We start from the raw sequence: 20,056 nt of genomic DNA on the forward strand, positions 1-20,056 counted from the left end.
CTGCCTAATTTTAAATAGTAGCTATTTATTACGCACCTTTATGTATGTTGGCTGAACGTGGATCAATGGTCAACCTATCACTATCGTATCCAAAGTTTGGGGGTTCGCGTCCAGTCACACACACACAGAAACTCACTTTGGAGTTTAAGGGCATAGATGTGCGTTATAACAGCACCGACCAAATCCCCATATTCGATTATGATGCCCCAAGAGTTAGTGATGGGTGCTGTTGAGTAAGGTCTGTCTTCTAATATTCCATTTTGAAATAAAAAACAGGAGTAGTGAAAACAGAATTATTTACTGCAGTTTTAAAGTTTAATATTTTGTCTTAGAACAACTTTTTTTTTTCCAAATAACTATATGCTTAGGATTCAGTTATTCCTAATCCGATCATACGAGAGTCGTTGTTCGTTGAAATTTAATGGTGCAAAGCAACGAGACTAGGCCATCCGAGAGCTTTATTTTCTACAAGACAAGTTCCTATCATTTTGACGAAAATATCCAACATCTTGCATACACATCACATTAAGTGTAATGTTCTATATCAAAAACAGCACTGAAGTGACTTCACATAGTCTCTTTCTCATATTACTTTTTCCTTTTTTACAGATGTGTTATAAAGTCTTCCTAGAAGTTGGTTTATTCGAAGCTTTTCGAATCCCAGAACGAGAGTTTCTTAATTATTTTCACGCATTGGAGACCGGCTACAGGGAAAAGCCGTGTGAGTACTCAATGTCTTTATCTGCTGTTACTAATATTATGTATACTCGTTTCTCGTTTCCCAAAGGCCATATTATTTCAAAATTTTAGCGTGGGTAGTAGTTCTTTCTCTTTTCTACCAATAATTTAAAACATGTACCACGTGAATAAATTAACTGAACTAATACAAATGTTTTAATTACGTACATTATTGTTTATATTTAGTCAACTTACGACAATAAACGTAGGTCTATCGTTTTTTGTTTGTTTTCAATTATTGATAAAAAAAATAGCGTATCTTATACTTAGTATTATTATAATTAAATGTACGAGCAACAAATATTCATCCGCAAGTCCGAACCTCCCCATTCTGGCCAGATGGGTTAAGGCGTTCGAAACATAATCTGAGGGTCACGAGTTCGCATCCCCGTCGCACCAAACATGCTCGCTTTTTCAGCCGTGGAGGCGTTATAATATTTCAGTCAATCCCACTATTCGTTGGTAAAAAAATATCCCAAGAGTTGGCGGTGGGTGGTGATGACTAGCTGCCTTTCCTCTAGTCTTACACTGCTAAATTAGGGACAGCTAGCACAGATAGCCCTCGAGTAGCTTTGTGCGAACTTCAAAACAAACAAATCAAACAACCTCCCCATTCTACCCTCCTCGTTGGCTCAACAAGAAATCTGAAGGCTAACGCGAAAATTTGATGTACAAAACGCAGATAGCCAATTATGAAGTTTAACAACATATACAACCTTTGAATTAACGAAACATTCTTAGCAATACGAAATATTACGTTGTCCAAGGATGTAAGTTTGGTTTCTGTATCTACCACGTATAATATAGAGAAGTACCGCGATACAGCTTCGAACCTTTGAATATTTTTTTCTACTTCGTTACGTGAAACAATGCGTTTTATCCATTTTTGACAGTACTAAACTCGTAAATTAGAAAAAGCAACAGCCATTTCCAAAACAACGTAATGCTAACTGTATTACATAATAAGTTCAGTAGCTCAGAAATTTCTTTCCGTTCCAGGAATCTTTACCAACTCGTGACGATTCGGCAAAAATATGCGTCTGGTAACACCGGATATCGAGATTTTCAAAACGTTTATACTTCATTGCTCAAACATTCTACAGTATTGCAAAGAAGTTTGAGAAATGTTATGTCATTCTCGATGTATATCTAAGATCAACAACCAACAGTATTCAGTATCGATCGCCCGATACGGTAAAGTAGATCGACTATTAACAGAATACTTGATTCCATGAGAACGAGAATAAAATGTTTTTCTTAAAGACAACGACATTTTTCAATTTTCTACGCCTCCGTAAACTTATATAGTTAGTTTATAAAAGCGCACCCACTTATGAAAACAGTGATGGTTGTATCAGTGCTTGGGCCATATTTTTCCTGTTAGAGAAATGATGCACTTAATAGTATATTCCGAAATTATGCTGAAAATGTTTGCCTCTGGATGCAACCAAGTAACATGGTTGTTGGCGATTCGGGGTTTACATGTTTTGGTATGAAAATCCAAATTTCATGACACTTGAATCAGTGACGGAAGGTGAAATTCGAACACTCGGTGTGCAAGGTATATAAAATTCGACAATTTATGTAGAATACTTAAAATGATTTTCTGGTTAATGTTATGGAGTTCCAACGTTTGTGGGACATAAAATATTAAAATTAAAGAAATGCAAAGAAGGGGCAGATATTCCAGTCTTCTCAGAAATTATACAAGTTCATTTCAGCGCCAGTCTACAGAGTGAACTATTTTCAATGTACCTGCCACAGGGTCAAACCTATTATTTCTTATACTGGAAAATTTTGTTTATAATGCCGAAGAATGTCTTTGGGCATAGAACGAATTGCACTGTAGGTTAGACTAAAAGAGTTTTCCAGTCTTACTGGAAAGTCCCTGAGTGTTTGCTTAAGTTTTGAATCTTTATAACATAAAGTTTCCGTTTCGAGAGATAAGACTTCTAAGAACTGGAGACCTCGGGCATTAAGTTCAACCTTGATGCAGCCTGTATTCTTCAGCCGATGGCCATTTGTCCTAATATACTTTATTTTTCATGCATTGCGTGGGCAAAAGTCAAAAGATTTCAGCAAACGATGATCTACGATTGGCGGTGGAGAATTTTTCAAAGTAAAACAAAAGATAAATCTACAACTTTGCAACAACCATGTAGTTCACTCAAACAAATCCAAACTGTTGTGTTAATGATAAAGCTTAATGATATTACCCGAAATCATCCACATGGGTAATTATATGAGCTGCTATGCCGTAAAATTGATGAGTTTTATTATATAAATCTTACCTCTTGCTTTACGTTGTTTTGTACCAACAAAAGGGTATCTGTCTCTTTCTCTCTCTTTATCTTTATCTGATATAATACGATACTTGAACTGACACAAAACTCACGTGACAGATGGTCCGAAATATAATATATCGATGATTTAATGTTTAAGAAGACTAGCTTGTTGGTTCATATGTTAAGTTAATTCAAGGAAATAACTGTTAGAATACAGTTAAAGTCCTACTCCAGTTATGATACATTGTTATATGACGTTCATAAGTTACACTTCAACTGAATTAAAATCACACCCTAACAGTTATTTAAGCTAGTATAATCAACCACTATGTCGTATTCTAAGTGGCCTATAGGCTCCTATTTTAGGCGAAAGGCCTCTTCGGCATTATTATACATATATTCTTTCACTTAGACATTATCAGTAAAATCAGATACGTTTGGTTCTCATGCAAGTAATTTTATTTTACAACTCAAGCTATGTCGAAATGTTACAATTCTCGAAAATAGTCGGAGACATTATTTCGATTTCAGCAGGCCTATGAGAAAATATGTTACATTAAATATACTGGGAGGGTGGAGAAATGAATTAATATCAAATTGAAAGACAAATTCTCCAAATTTTATGTTAAAAGTCTAAAAGTTAATAAATAAATCGACATATAAATTGAAAACTGACGGTTAAATTTAAATTTATATGATAAGATAATAATGTAATGTATACAATCGAATGATATAAAACTACTTCGTGTTGAGCTAAAAACAAGTGAAGAGTATTCCCATAACCTTTTTTGCGTTTCTGTAACTTTTCTTTTGTGATATACTAGAACACGTTTTAATGTTAGGTGTTGTTTTCTTAACGTACCTGGAGCACAACCGCAATAAATAATGGACATAGTTTGTAAAATTTCGGGAAGAAACACGTGAAGTAATGTGTGTGTGCTTTACTTTCACTTCTTACCGAACACTTAATTATTTAAAAGTAGATGTATAACAGGCATGACCACCAACACTAAACCAATACCCGAATTATTTGATGCTGATACGAGACATAACAGTTGTATACAGAACAAGACGGTCAATGTTGTTTTCTGCTTATACCTTACAATAAAGTATAAACTTTTTTTTTTCGTAGACCATAATTCAATGCACGCAGCGGACGTATTACACGGTGTCTACTACCTTACCTCACAACCGGTTCCTGGTTTCATACAAATGCCTTCAGAGTCAACGGATTCTCCCTTGCACAAGACCTTAGGTATGTACACACCCTCAAGGAAACTCGATATCTTAGCACAATAGAATAAAATTGCCCCAGTAATAATGATAAACCAGCTAAATATATGGAGAAATGGAGATATTTACACTTTCAGTGTGATGACAAATATTGCAGTTTACGGTGTATGAAAACTGTATGTATACTTTCAAGACAGCTATCTTATTTTACGAATTTAATTTTTAGAGATTACCAATGAGAATGGAATACCAGCCTACAGACAGTGTTTTATTTCTGATGATACCTACGGCATCATGGGAGCAAATTTTCCTGCATTGGAATTGATGGCACTTTACACTGCGGCTGCCATGCATGACTACGATCACCCAGGCAGAACCAACGCCTTCTTGGTATCAACGTATGCGCCCCAGGTAGGACCTAAGCTTAATTCAATCCGTGTGTTATATGCGATTTGAAAACACGTTTGTTTGGTTTTTTTTTCTCTTAGAAACATTTATCATGTTCTGGATCCGGTTTTTGTTTCGTGTCCCGTTGCTACAAATATAAAGTTATTCTGCACTTTGGGGACGGGGTTATGCTACGAGAGGAAAAAAAAAAGAGAACCCTCTATTCGATTAAAGTGTCACAAGAGCCGAAACACTTTAAGTATTGCGTAATTATAACCTTAAATGCAATTATACATTGGATCACAAAGGAAAAATATATGGAGAAAAGATACTTTACTGGAAGTTATGTTTCTATAAGCAGAATGTTTATTCTATTAAAAAATCATTTAACTCTCTAACAACTATCTAGATCAATATTAAACAAAATAAAAAAAATATTTTTCTATAATCAATATAAAAATCTCTGGACTTATAACGCTAAAAATCGGGTTACGATACCCGTGGTTGACAAAGCACAGATGACACATTTAGTTTTGTGGTTATCAATAAACAAAGCGAGGCAGTAACAAAACGCATGATATGCTATTGCAAAATAAGTCTCAGCACCGAAGCAAGCTTTGCCCAAAACATTAAAAAATACATTTGTGTACACATCACTGAACATGACAGTAATATGGATACATGAAATTATTTTGTGTTTACCAGTCATACCAGGAAACAGAGGAGATATTAGGAAAAGTACTTTAAATCTCATAATGAGGACTAGCTATTAAGGCAGGTTGTGAACTGCTTATTAAATACAAATTAACAAAGTTATAACGACTAGAACTATTCGATTTCACTCCACAATATTTCTAAGGCGTCATGTCCACATTAACATCTCTTAACTTTTTAGAATATCTCATTGGACTAGAAACAGCGCTATTTGGAAACCATATCCATCAAAAAACAACCTTTGTAATAACACTAATTTATTTTAGCAAGATAACTTTGGTACTAATTTGGATATAAACTTTGAGTTTTAAGAAGTAAAACTATTATTGAACTAGAGTAACAAGCATGACTAGATGTAATTTACTGTTATTTTACTTAGAAACTTGTACTCAGTTATGTGGTTTGTATACTCTTTCTTCAAGGCGGTGCTCTACAATGACCGCTCTGTACTGGAGAACCATCATGCTGCTGCCGCTTGGAGTTTGTTCTTGTCTCGACCAGAGTATAATTGGCTGTGTCACTTGGATAAAGCCGAGTTTAAAAGGTTCCGCTTTCTTGTCATAGAAAATATCTTAGCCACCGACTTGAAGAGACACTTTGAGATTGTAGCAGAATTCAATGCAAAGGTATACACGATTACATAATTTTTGTTTTCTTCATAGTTTTCAATAGTGCACGAACTGAAAGCATTGTCGCAAAAAATTTGAAATGTCGGAAAGAAGAGACTGATGCAATTTGGAAACTAAAAAAAAAAAAAAACCTTTCAGGCAACACGAACAAGTAAATTGTAAATAGCAAGTAAACTATAAATAAAAGGCATATTCTAGATTCTAAAGTTAATTTGTCTGGATTATTAGTATAATTATGAAATTTAAAGTGGAGTTTCTTAATACATTCTGATATGCAGGTTCGTTTAAATTATCAATAGCGAAAATATGAAAACTACAATCACTGCTTCAGGCTTTCATTTTGGTACAGCATATACACTGCTGGCCAAAATTTTAAGGCCAATGAACATAAAGAAAAAATATGCATTTTGCGTTGTTAGACTCAACCAGTTATTTGAGTAGAGCTTTTAAAGATAAAAGTAAGAAAAGGGAACATAAAAATAAAACCTTTTTCGCATTTAATAGGGAAAATGTGAACACTATGAAATTAGCCTAAATTCTACCTGGTCAAAAGTTTAAGACCATACCAAAAAGAAGTCCTAAACGGGGTAGGAAATGCCCAACCAGAGGTCTCAGTAGTGAGTTACTTGTTCATCATTGCGAATAACTTCAAACATTTGCTTTGGCATGGTCAATATAAGCATTTGCAGAAGGCTGGCTAGAATGTTATTCCAAGTGGTGAAGATGGCTTCACGAAGATTATGCACTGTTTGGAATTGACGTCTATTTCTATAGACTTCTCTTGCCATCCACCCCCAAACATTTTCAATGGGATTCAGTTCGAGCAAACACGCTGGATGGTCCAAAAGAATCACGTTATTCGCCATGAAAAGTCCTTTGTCCTGCGGGCATTGTGGACTGCAGCGTTGTCCTGCTGAAAGATCCAGTCATTTTCACACTGAAATGAAGCGTTAATCGGTAAACACATAACGAAATTTAGTTATTTGTGTTCAAGCATTAGCTTTGTCAACATCTCCCACTGATATCTTCTGTGTTACATTGGATAAATACATGCCAAAGGCTAAAAAGTTGACAGAGTTTGAACGTGGCAGAATTGTCGAGCTGCAAAAGCAAGATCTCTTTCAACGTGCCATCGCTGGTGAGATTGGTTTGATCGTAACATTATAACGCCCCAAACTAACTTCAGCTCTGTTTTGAAAAGGAATATTAATTAAGTAGCCAATTTACAATATTAGAATGTTTAAACGAGCAGACAACCGAGGAACAACTGCTAACAGACAAAAATAGTGTACAATAACGAAACTGTTCATTCAACAAAAACGCATTGTCTCGTTTATTTTAGTAAACGCCTGCACAAAAAGATTGGCATGATTAGATTAAAATAAATAAATAACATCGGGTCACGGCACTTTTGGAAAGCCGGCAATATTGTTTGATGTTTTGTTCATTGGTTCATCGTTTCGCTTCATTGTTCTCAAAAAAAAAAATTCCACAGAAGAACATTACTATAAACAATTCAGCCTACATGGTTGTGTACGTATTAATTTACCCCCCGCTAGTGCAGCGGTATGTCTACGGATTTACAACGCTAAAATCAGGGGTTCGATTCTCCTCGATAGGCTTAGCAGATAGTCCGATGTGGCTTTGCTGTAAGAAAACACATACACACGTATTAATTTTATCTACACGTATCATGTAGTTACTAACCATTCTAGAAACTGAAGATCCTGCCAAGGGAAAAGTTATGGCTGTCCATAAATGCCTAATACTCAGAAGTTTAACTTTCACTGACTCTTAGTTATTTGTGTAGAATTCCAAATGCCCGGAACCTTAAACAGCACTTATTTAATGCTACATTTTAATTTATTTGCATATTATTTACAAAGCAGGTTAATTAATTTGCGACGCTTACCTTACAGCGCACCAAACGACACGACTTGGTTGGCAGTTGTTGATCACATTGAACACAAATTGCACCGTTAGGTTCAAAATCTCGTAATAAAGTGATCAGAAAGGAGATACTTCTTCCCCACCCTCATAGAAAAACGTGACACTACAAAGAAGTATTTGAACATTTAATGAAAGTGAAAGATGTTGTTCTGTGAACTAAAGCAATATTGGCATTTGCAGTATACAAGAGCCATCATACTATAAACTTTTAATGCCAGTATAAAAACCAAAAGTGTGATATTTAACGAAATTTAAAATTAGATCCGTTACTAATAATAAACTTCCACCATATAAACTTCTCAATTTCATACAAATAGCAAGATCAAAGTTCGTAAAGCACAAAAGATTTTGAAGGAAGAAGTATACGGTAATAGGATAAAAGCGACAGGAATATTTCATCTACCAAACAATAATAACAAACACAAGTGAACAACGAGATAGTTTTAACGAAAAACAATTAACTAGTAGTTAGGTGTTTAATACTTCAACTACAACTGCTACGGTTGACTATCTCAGTGTCCGAAACTAGTTTTATGTATGGTAGTCACCACTAAAAATTAACACAAAAGTCAATTTTTTTTCAAAAACCACGTTTAATTAAGTCTATTAAACACCCAGTCTTTACTCTTTAGAAAATTGTTACCAAATGACAAGAAACAATTATCCAAATAACTCAATAATGATCAGATATTCATCCTCAAGCTCATTAAATTAGAATCTTTACAAGCTGAAACAACTATCTGGAATTGGTCCTATTGCTCCCTTACCTGAATAAGTTAGTTTTCCAATAGTAAAATGAGATTTGAGTTATGTGTAATGCAGATATCCTTTAGAAATTGTCATTCTCTTGAAGATCGCAAAATAAAACATAACTATTTCATTTATGAAATATTTTTTTTAGAATCCAGTATTTACTACAAAATAGTTTTAAAAAATTAATTACCCAACCTATGTAGTCAGTTTTTATCCGACAACCATCAAACACTGTTTATAAGCGAAAAATTGATACAAACAGTTAAGTTGTTTTGTTTTTTAATTAACATATGATTATTAACAAGATATACATAATTACGCTATTTGAGGAAGATAAACCAAGGATCGGGAAATTGAATTGTGGTCCTTAATCAAAGTAGCTGACTCCACTCTACCTTTTATCATATTAAGTAGGTCTAATACTATACATCTCTTCAATATATACAAGTGATTAAATCAGCACTGCGTAACGATTTATTTAATGAACCAAAATAATTTAACTATATGAACTTATACAAAAAAATTACGAACTAACTAACTACATATAGAATGTTTATATATATACATAAAAACTCGTCAATAAATTTCTAAAGGTACATTTAAAGAAACTGTCCTTCATAAAATCTCTCTAAGACTCAAACAAATAACAATACAGTTCTTATGTAAAATCAATTTAAGTTTAACGCACAACATCCCAACACATATTACTCTTCATCTTCTGCAGCCAATTTCATTTGTGGTTCCCTTTAAAAAAACTGAGATTTTAAAATTAACTCCCTAAATTTCTAATTTTCTAAAATATTCATTCTCCACTATACAGGCAATTATTACTAAGTAGCAAGAACTACAATTTATAAACCGTTACCTAAATAGTTAAGTAATATATGAACACTAATTGCCATTTCTGGTCTATTTGACTAAACAAGTGACGTTCCAAATAACAGAATAAGGATAGTCTTTCTAACTTACTTAAAATATTTGCTTATTATTGATTATTTACCAATGATCACTTTTATTTTCACAAAAATTGATATTTTAAAACGCTAATTTTTACTACAAAATAGTGTCAAAACTAATCATTAGTTTATCTGCTAATCGTTAAACATTACATGTTAATGAAGTATATGTATATATATGTTGGAAACAGTTAAGGATCATTTTAACTTCTCTTTTCAACAAGATAGGCCCGACATGGCCAGATGGTTAAGGCACTCGACTCCCAATCCGAGGGTCGCGGATTCGAATTCCTGTCACACCAAATATGCTCATCCTTTCAGCCGTAGGGGTGTTATAAATTGACGATCAATCCCACTATTCGTTGGTAAAAGAGTAGCCCAAGAGTTGGAGGGTGGTGGTGATAACTAGCTGCCTTCCCTGTATTCTTACCTTGCTAAATTAGGGACGGATAGCGCAGATAACCTTCGTGTAGCCTTGCGCGAAATTCAAAACAAACAATTTAACAAGATATGCGAACTGCACTTTTTATGGAAGGTGGAACAAGGATGGGAAAGTTCAATTCTCGCCTTTTGAGTTTTATTAAAAATGGTTACTTTAAGGAAAACGTTGTACTTTATTACAACTGTTTACTAATTGCTTCCTAGATGCAAGTAGTTATTTTTTTTAAAAAAACACTAAATTTATGTCATTGAAATATGCTTATTAACGGTTTTAGTTTTGGATTTCACGCAAGATATCTTGGTTTGTGTACAAATATCCAATATTGTTGTTATTACAGTGCGGATTTTATCATCTATGTAGAATTTATAATATCCGGTGAAGACTATTTACTTAGATCTATCTATATAGATTTTTTTTATTTAGAAAAACTAAAATTTAAAAAAAAATACATCATAACTATGAATATCGCAAATCTTATGCAATTCATCCAAACCTTACACTTAAATGTAAATTCGTGAAAATAAATAAATAAAAAGCAATAACAATACAAACATCCAACATCGGGGCACAAAGGTTGGTAATGCGCCCTAGCGTTTATAAGTACGCGGAAGTTTTGTTTGTTTGCTTATGGATTTCTCGCAAAGCTACACGAGAGCTCTTTGCTCTAGCCGTTCCTAATTTAGCAGTATAAGACTAGAGGGAAGGCAGCTAGTCATCACCACCCACCGCCAACTCTTCGGCTACTCTTTTACCAACGACTAGTGGGATTGGCTGTCACATGGTAACGCCATCACGGCTGAAAAGGCAAGCATGGTGCCTTAACCACCTGGCCATGCCGGGCCACTAGCGGAAGTAAGACCCAAATTGGGTTGAGAATACACGTCTATCCAGCTTAATCTCAACTTTGCTACTCTCATCTGATTAAGAAAATGAGAGAAAAAAGTGTAACAACATCCCACATCTTTACAATCCTTCGAAATAGGGAAGGGGACTGTTTGCAAGGAGAGATAAAAAAATTAAATAAAAGTAAAAATGCAGCTAAAAATAATGCATTACATCACTGGGGGAGGTATAACAATTATCCTTGAAGTTGGCTTTCCAGCCTCCATTATGATTATAAATATTATTATAATAAACCCAAGCAGTACTAAAAGTTGGGCTTGGCATGGCCAAGCGCGTAAGGCGTTCGACTCGTAATCCGTGGGTTCGCGCTCGCGTGGCGCCAAACCTGCTCGCCTCCCACTATTCGTTGGTAAAAGAGTAGCCCAAGAGTTAGCGGTGGGTGGTGATGACTAGCTGCCTTCCTACTAGTCTAACACTGCTAAATTAGGGACGGATAGCGCAGATAGCCCTCGTGTAGCTTTGTGCGAAATTAGAAACAAACGAAACCGAACCATACTTCCCTCTCCACAGTAATGCATCACTATATGCCATGCAATGCATTATTTCCCTTGGTGGAATCAGCAGATAGCCGCTTGTGGCTTTTCTGTAAGAAAACACACAAAGACAGCATCATGTTCACTCACACATTTTTTAGGTATTGTAGAACTAGTAGTAATTTGCAGTTCTTAATATCTAATATTAATATATCAGTACGAAACTCGAATTTTGATGGGTTCGAGGAGAAAATTTTAATTATATATTTTAGATTATTTAATAATAAATGAATACAAAAAATATGTGTACAACTTTGAAAATAGTGATTAAACAATATTATAATATGCACAATAAAAATTATAAAAAAATATTGTAAAAGAAATGTTTGAAATTAGTTATTGGATAAATACAAAGAGGAATGCACTAGTGCTACCAGTGGTATAGCGGCATTATGCGCACTTATAACGTTATAATTCGGATTTCGATACCCGTGGTGGGCAGACCACAGATATTTTATTGATTTGCTTTGTGTTTGGCTTCGAACAAAGAAATAATGTAGTTGTATTGTGGCTGCATTTTGTTTTACTTTTTTTCATAAATTTACATTTACTTGTATATATATTACAAACATCCTTAAAAAATACATATATATATAGCTCTGTGTATATTGTTTTATTTGCGTAAATAGAGAAAGAAGAAGTTATTTTATAGTGTATGAACATTTGTTAGTCTTAAATTAATATTTCGGGTTCTAGATTTACTACATACAGAAACTCCATGCGCGTGAAAAAGGCCTGATTCCATAGCATACAGTAACCCATGTACGTAGTACCATTTAAGAGCGCTTTATGTACTGTGTTGTATATAATTTTACATTGAATAACATCACAATTCTCCCGTTCTTATTGCAAGAACTGAAAACTCTTCGTGAAATGCTAGGATAATATGGGTCTCTGCTACAAAAAATGACCTAAAAGTATAAGATACAAAGAACGTGAATAGTTGTACGTAGTGTTGTAACAACAGGTCAGGAACGATTTATTGTTTGTTTATTGTTGAATTTCGCGCAAAGTTACACGAGGACTATATGCGCTAGCCGTCCCTAATTTAGTAGTGTAAGCCTAGATGGAACGCCCCACGGCTGTAATGACGAGTATGTTTGGTGTGACGGTGATTCGAACCCGCGACCCTCGGATTACGAGTCGAATGCCTAAATCCACCTGGCCATGCCGGGCCAGAACGACAGGGAATTGTAATCATGTGAATATGTGTTTATAAAGAATTAAACGTTTGATTGATGTTTCTGTGGACCAGCATTAACAGTTGATCCAGTGGTTAACAAGCTGGAACTCTAAATTCGAGGGTATATGGTTCGCAACCAAATGACGCAAAAAATTGCGTTCCGCACTCTGAGGCTCTAGATGCTTATAATATAGAGTAGTGATGAAATATCACTATTTCATTAAATAAAGGTAGATATGGAGTTGGTGGTGGGTGCTATTGACTCGTTAAGTGATCTTACTCTGCATTAAAAGTATTCCAATGTTAAAAGCAGAATAAGATGTAACATACTAATACAAGCGGCATTAATCTGGGAGAAGTTATTTTCATATTGTTTAATTGTTTAACAGAAGGCGCACTATGTACTATCTTTAACCATCTCAATTTCATATTCAGCATATCGGAGTCTTTACGTTAGTTTAAACAGCCTTAATTTTCGATGAGTGTATTTTAACACTGCTTATACTATGCAAACGGTCTTAATCTATAGTAAGAATATTTTAATGTTCTTTATACTGTTCAAACGGTCTTAATCTATAGTAAGTATATTTTAATGTTCTTTATACTGTTCAAACCGTCTTAATCTATAGTAAGTATATTTTAATGTTGTTTATACTGTTCAAACCGTCTTAATCTATAGTAAGTATATTTTAATGTTCTTTATACTGTTCAAACCGTCTTAATCTATAGTAAGTATATTTTAATGTTGTTTATACTGTTCAAACCGTCTTAATCTATAGTAAGTATATTTTAATGCTGTTTATACTGTTCAAACGGTCTTAATCTATAGTAAGTATATTTTAATATTGTTTATACTGTTCAAACGGTCTTAATCTATAGTAAGTATATTTTAATATTGTTTATACTGTTCAAACCGTCTTAATCTATAGTAAGTATATTTTAATGTTGTTTATACTGTTCAAACCGTCTTAATCTATAGTAAGTATATTTTAACGCCGTTTATACTGTTCAAACGGCCTTAATCTATAGTAAGTATATTTTAATGTTTTTTATACTGTTCAAACCGTTTTAATCTATAGTAAGTATATTTTAATGTTTTTTATACTGTTCAAACCGTCTTAATCTATAGTAAGTATATTTTAATGTTTTTTATACTGTTCAAACGGCCTTAATCTTACGTTGAACCACATTTTAATAGTATTAAGTAAATTACACGAATAACTGTTTCATTTAGGTTCTTAGATTTGTAACAATATTCTTGCAATAATGCACTTAGCCTTTTATATATGGTGGTGGTTGGTAATATTGTTAGGTTAAGTCCTAACTGCCTGTCAATACCACGCTGGATACGAGTCTTCTTCCCACCTCATTTTTTTTTATTATTCTGAAGGTTAACGATGACAATGCTCCTGGACTTGACTGGATGTCTGAAACAGACCGACTACTAGCCATGGAGATGTGTATTAAACTGGCAGACATTAACGGCCCGTGCAAGAGACACGATATCCACATACAGTGGACCTACCGAATAGCAGAAGAGTTCTATGAACAGGTTGGTTTTTATTAACCTTCAAAGGTTTATGATGATATCATGTAATGAAAAATATAATTTATAATAACGTTGTTTTATTCAAAATATATATTGTGTAAACATAGACTTAATATTTCAATCAAGTATGTAGTTACTAGTTTTTCACTCCACCTACCGACAAAATGTCTTTTTAAAAACGTACTGAGCGTATTGGAGAATAGAAGCCAATAGTGATGTTTTCCAATTTATCTCCTCAAAGAAGATTTTTAATAAGTATATCGTGAAATTTAGGTATTCCACAATGAACTCTAAACATCGGGATTCGAAACCCGTAGTGATGACTAATCCATTGTGTACCTCTGAACATAAACATAAACAATGAACTATGTTATAGGGGTAAAGTATTGATTTTTAAGTATTTAATAATAATAAAGTATTTTCAGAGTTATCGTAGAGTGCTCATATCAACTAATAAAAAGAAAGTTTGAAATACATTTTATCGTTTTTGTCATACGATGTTTAGTTATAACAAAGTGTTTAAATACCTTACTATTTATAACTGACATATGTGCAGTAGAACATGGTAGTACATAATATTGAATTGGTTCTCAGTGTTTTGTTTCTTCTAATGTTCGTTACTTTGTCTAAGGAACACATATTAACAATTAGTTTTAAATAGTTATTATTGATGGAATCATAATTCTTAGAATAAAATCAAGAGTACACATCATAACTAGCCAATGATCTCTTACCCGTTAAACTTTACTTTAGGGTACTTTGTTCATTTGTTTTGAATTAAGCACAAATATACAAAATGGGCTATCTGTGCTCTGCCCACCACGAGTATCTAAACCCGATTTCTATCGGCGTGAGTCAGCAGACATAACGCTGTGCCACTGGGAAACTCTATGGTACTATCCTGCCCCCCTCGTTAGTACAGCGGTAAGTATACGGATTTACAACACTAAAATCGGGGGTTCGATTCCCTTCTGTGGACTCAGCAGATAGCCCGATGTGGCTTTGCTATTAGAAAAACACAGACAAACAAGCATGGTACTATTCTAACTACTTGCAAAAGTAATTATGAAAATAATTTGATTATATTAATTTTCAAAACATTCTATTAACATAAAGATAACAGAAACTATAAGATATATCAACTGTCTTGCAAATTGGTTTAGCTTTTGTCTTAAGTTATATCAGTTCAAGTAAAAGTACCCGTCACTAGTGACGAGAAAAGTTTAAGTTAATCTACCAATATGTATTATTTAATACACTTTAAGGAAAATCTAACAAAAATACCCGTCCTCAGTGACAGGAATACTTTAAGAAAATCTACCAAAATACACGTTTTCAATGACGAAAAAAGTTGAAGTTAATCTATCAAATGTTTTCAGTAACAGAAAAGGTTTAAGTTAAATTGTCAAAAGTAACCTTCTCCAGTGACGGGAAAAGCTAAAGTAAATCTAACAATACTACCCGTCCCTAATGACGGTAAAAATTGAAGTTAATCTAACATTTTACATTATTTCATAGACTTTAAGAAGATTAATTGTGTTACACTCTTGGTTTCACTCAAAGCCAAAGCTCTGAGCTACTTATACTGCCCACCGTGAAAAGTGATTGTTGAGTATTTCACTCATGCTAAGGATTACTCAGTAATATCATACGGTATATCTACAGATTTATTCTGTACGTTACGTCACATTTTAAAATGTGAATAATAATGTGGTTAGTCCCTAACGATTTACTGTAGAATATCTTGCTTGTGAAATAAAATTTAGCATCAACATTATTTCAAAAGTGAATGTTGAATTTTGCATGCGTGCACAGCTTTTTAAACGAGAGAAAGATGAACACTCGGACAGACTACGATTCAAAACATACATGAGATTCTAGATTTAAATATAATTATGGTTTGTAAACAAAAAGATTATAACATAACAATAACTTTGATTTAAAAATTATTTTCCATTTCTTTCGTGCAGGGAGACGAAGAGGCCACGTTAGGACTTACTATCTCACCTTTCATGGACAGAAGGAACCCACAACTCGCGAAATTACAAGAATCTTTTATCAACCATTTGGTGGCTCCACTGTGCAACGCTTACGGAGAGGCGGGACTTCTCCCAGGCAAGTGGGTGGAAAGCTTCGATAGCGAAGAAGAAGGTATGTTTGTTTGTTTTTTTAATTTCATGCAAAGTTACACGAGGGCTATCTGCGCTAAGAAGGTATGCAAAACCTCAATTAATAAAAAATCACGCGGCGATAAAATATTAAGAGATTTTAATACACTGTTGTGGTGGACATAACAATGACTATTATTTTTTATATTTCTAAATTTTGTTTATGTTTATCTCTCTTCATTTTCTTTAAACGTTTTGGTTAATACACGATCACATTAAAATATGTCGTTAATTTTTTTGTCAAACTCGCTTTGAATCACAGCCGTAACTGAACGTACAGACCACGAAAAAATTCACGGGGCACGCTTCCATTTTACTTACACGTCATAATTTAACAAAACAACGATTTCGTAAAAACACAGGTAGTAACTGTAGGAAACATACTTTTTAAAAAGTAGACATATTTGAGCTTAGAATAGATGTTTGTTATTTTTTTTGGTTTATCAACACAGTGTCTTTCCGTACACAAATACTTTCACATTATGTTTGACGAAACGAACAGTACTTCATCCATTTATTCACTAGGGAGCGCTGTAAAGCAGGAGGGGGAGTATCAGTAAAAGTAATAACTCTTCTCAGTTAGCAAGACACGGTGTAGTTAGCAGTGACATTGTTTTAAATCGTTAAGTGATACAATTAAAGTTGTTACGTAAAAAATTGCTTGTGGTACCCATTACAGTATCTAAAAAATTGTCAGCACAATAACCTAAATCCCGTTTTAAATCATTTGACGTAACATTAAACTGTTTCTTACTCCAAGATGGTTTCATAACCATTATAATTTAAATCATATTTATTAGTATAATTAGAACTTTTAGTGAGAATTAAACGTTATATTAACTCTTCAGAATTTAAATACCTACCTACGTATATATATATATATTCGTTTCTTATAACCAGAAACTAGCCGAAACAGCGTTTTTTTTTATTATATATATATATAGTTTATTTACTATTTTTGCCTGTAGCCAGGATTTTTCTATGCGAAGTCTCTTGTTTTAATTAGAAAATGCGTTTTTACTCACGTATGTTCATGACTTTTATTCAGTATCATAATATTTCATTCATCACTTTTATAATTCTTTTGTTACCAAAGTGTTTGATATCAATTAAAACCACTGTTAGACCACCTGTATTTAATGGATTGCCAACTAACAAGTAGTGTGAAGTATTTATAAATATACAAACAATAATGCCTGAACTTCCACAGTAATAACTGCTGAATTCCTGTATGTTTCTCGTGAACCTGATCGATCTGAACGAACTAGATTTACAACTCTCACCGACAAATAATCCTGGAATTTTATGGAGATTGTGAACCTCGAAACATTGATACATTTTTACAGTATGGCGTGTTGCACGAGATTATACAATGGTTTAAAAAATGTATCGAAAATTCCGTAACAGTTTTTTTTTAGTATTCGTCTAAATAATATGTTTTGCTAACTGTTAACAGTTAAAAGACATTATATTACAAACTAATATTATTGGAGCAAATTGAACAATTTTCCTTGTGTTCAGTATTAATACCCGATGTTTAGATATAAGGCTTAACTTATTGTATTTTATCTAACAGTTGTGTCTGAAGATACAGACCAGATGGAAAGTTCTGACTTTAAAGATACTGAAGATGAACTAGTTGATAGTGATGGTGGTGTTACTAGCGGTAAATTCTCTTGTTTTCAGAAATATTTGCATTAAGTAACATACACAACGTAAAATACAGTGTAAACAGTTGTTTTTAAAAATTATCAAAAATATAGTTACTAATTTTCAATAGTTTATTTATTATAATAAAACAGTTCTCTGTCATTATTTAAGGTTATTTATAGAAACAACTTTTTCAACTACATTTACTGTTGTTGCCTAAGACGTTTTACAAAATAGCTTGTAACTAAACTTACTCTTATTACCAAAGACTGTTTTATAGAAATAACTTGTAACTAAAGTCACTGTTATTGCCTAAGACTATTTTATAGGAAAAACTTTTAACTAAAGTCACTGTTATTTCCAAGGACTGTTTTATAGAAATAACTTGTAACTAAAGTCACTGTTATTGCCTAAGACTATTTTATAGAAATAACTTGTAACTAAAGTCACTGTTATTGCCTAAGACTGTTTTATAGGAAAAACTTTTAACTAAAGTCACTGTTACTTCCAAAGACTGTTTTATAGAAATAACTTTTAACTAAAGTCACTGTTATTGCCTAAGACTATTTTATAGAAATAACTTCTAATTTAAGTCACTGTTATTGCCAAAGACTGTTTTATAGAAAATGTTTCATGTTATTATAAAACATAGCAGATTGTTTGAAATTATCACAGGTATGTTTTTTAATTGCCTAGGTACCTCCGGTAAACGACGCCGTGAGCTTCGGTTGAAACCACGTAAAGTACATTGTCTTCACACGATTCACTTAGAAGAAAACTACGACTACTGGGTGAATATCTTAAAAGATGAAAATTTCGCCACTGAAGCCACACATTCAGCTCCAGCCAAGAATAAAGAAGATTTCTCCACTGCAGAGGGAGATGATGAAGAAATGGAAACTATTCACGAAGAAATTAACCAGTTGGCTCCTAAGGTTAAATATTAGGTTAGAATTAGTGATTACTCTTATCTACTGTAGAAAATACAACATCATTTGCAATTAATTTATCCAGATAAACATCTGAATAACTACATTATATCAAAGTGAATCTTGTAAGCGTTAAAAGAAATTTGCAGGCTTAAGTACAAATTAAAAATATAAGATTATATTAACCCATAAGTTGTCCACCTCTTTTAAAGAGTTCTTCCTCAGATAAAATAATAACACTGCCTTCACATTTGTTATAGTGTTAATTTACAATAAAACTTACTAACTCCACTGTCAGTGCATGACATTGTTCTATAGAGATAACTCGTAATGTTACTTTATTTACATTCATGTTTAATAGTTTGAACTAGAACTTCTCTGCCTGAAAAGTTTGTGGATATGTAAATCCTCATATTTTAATGTGGTGCTTCAGAGCGTAAGCTTGTTTCTACGCTAATACGTCTATGTTTAAACGACATCAAAAGAGTATTTATTGACACAAGAAGGTTCACGTGTTTCTACTTACGCAATAAAAGTAAATAACGTATCTCTTGGGTTCAAAACCTTCACATTCTTTGTCACGGCGAGTTTCAAGTAATCGTAATGATGTTTCTAGATTTATCTATTTAGTCTAAAAGTTATTTTTTGGGAGATCAGTTCTACTATTTCGTAGGTAAAAATATTATTTTTAATTGCCCGTGGCGCCAGTGCATTAGGTCCGCGTGTGACGTATTCATGACATCATATCTACACCCTGAGAATGGAGAAAAATAAATTTCTACGTAACAGGAAACGTAGGTGAAACGGGAAAATCGTGACCCCTATTGCAAATCTACATGCACACAGAATAAAAATTGTGTGACGTTGGAGGTTGCACAGCGTGTAATAAAAACGTTTTCACAGTATTATATAAGCAAGTGTTCTATTATAGTGTGATATATATTACTTTATAACTACAAATATCTACGTCTAAACACATTCATTGTTTTAAATGTCATGTATTGAATGTTAATTGAAGAACGACGAAAACATGTTTAACTTAGCATAATATATA

At 33.4% G+C, this 20,056-nt stretch overlaps 1 protein-coding gene across 3 annotated transcripts in view; it reads left to right on the top strand.

Annotated features, from left to right (window-relative positions):
- LOC143246260 (cGMP-inhibited 3',5'-cyclic phosphodiesterase 3A-like) overlaps positions 1–20,056 on the top strand; it is a 265,537-nt gene that overhangs the window by 234,568 nt on the left and 10,913 nt on the right. Inside the window, exons 6-13 of one of the 3 annotated variants that reach the window (XM_076492689.1) lie at positions 610–721; positions 4,156–4,278; positions 4,483–4,667; positions 5,780–5,983; positions 14,097–14,258; positions 16,226–16,406; positions 18,000–18,089; positions 18,749–19,008. In XM_076492689.1, coding sequence (XP_076348804.1) covers positions 610–721; positions 4,156–4,278; positions 4,483–4,667; positions 5,780–5,983; positions 14,097–14,258; positions 16,226–16,406; positions 18,000–18,089; positions 18,749–19,008 — 1,317 coding nt within the window. Of the gene's footprint in view, positions 1–609; positions 722–4,155; positions 4,279–4,482; positions 4,668–5,779; positions 5,984–14,096; positions 14,259–16,225; positions 16,407–17,999; positions 18,090–18,748; positions 19,021–20,056 lie in introns of all 3 variants that reach the window. The other 2 variants (XM_076492707.1, XM_076492699.1) reach the window with 2 other exon arrangements.

The sequence above is a fragment of the Tachypleus tridentatus genome, chromosome 1 (assembly GCF_004210375.1).
Source record: "Tachypleus tridentatus isolate NWPU-2018 chromosome 1, ASM421037v1, whole genome shotgun sequence".
NCBI lineage: Eukaryota > Metazoa > Arthropoda > Merostomata > Xiphosura > Limulidae > Tachypleus > Tachypleus tridentatus.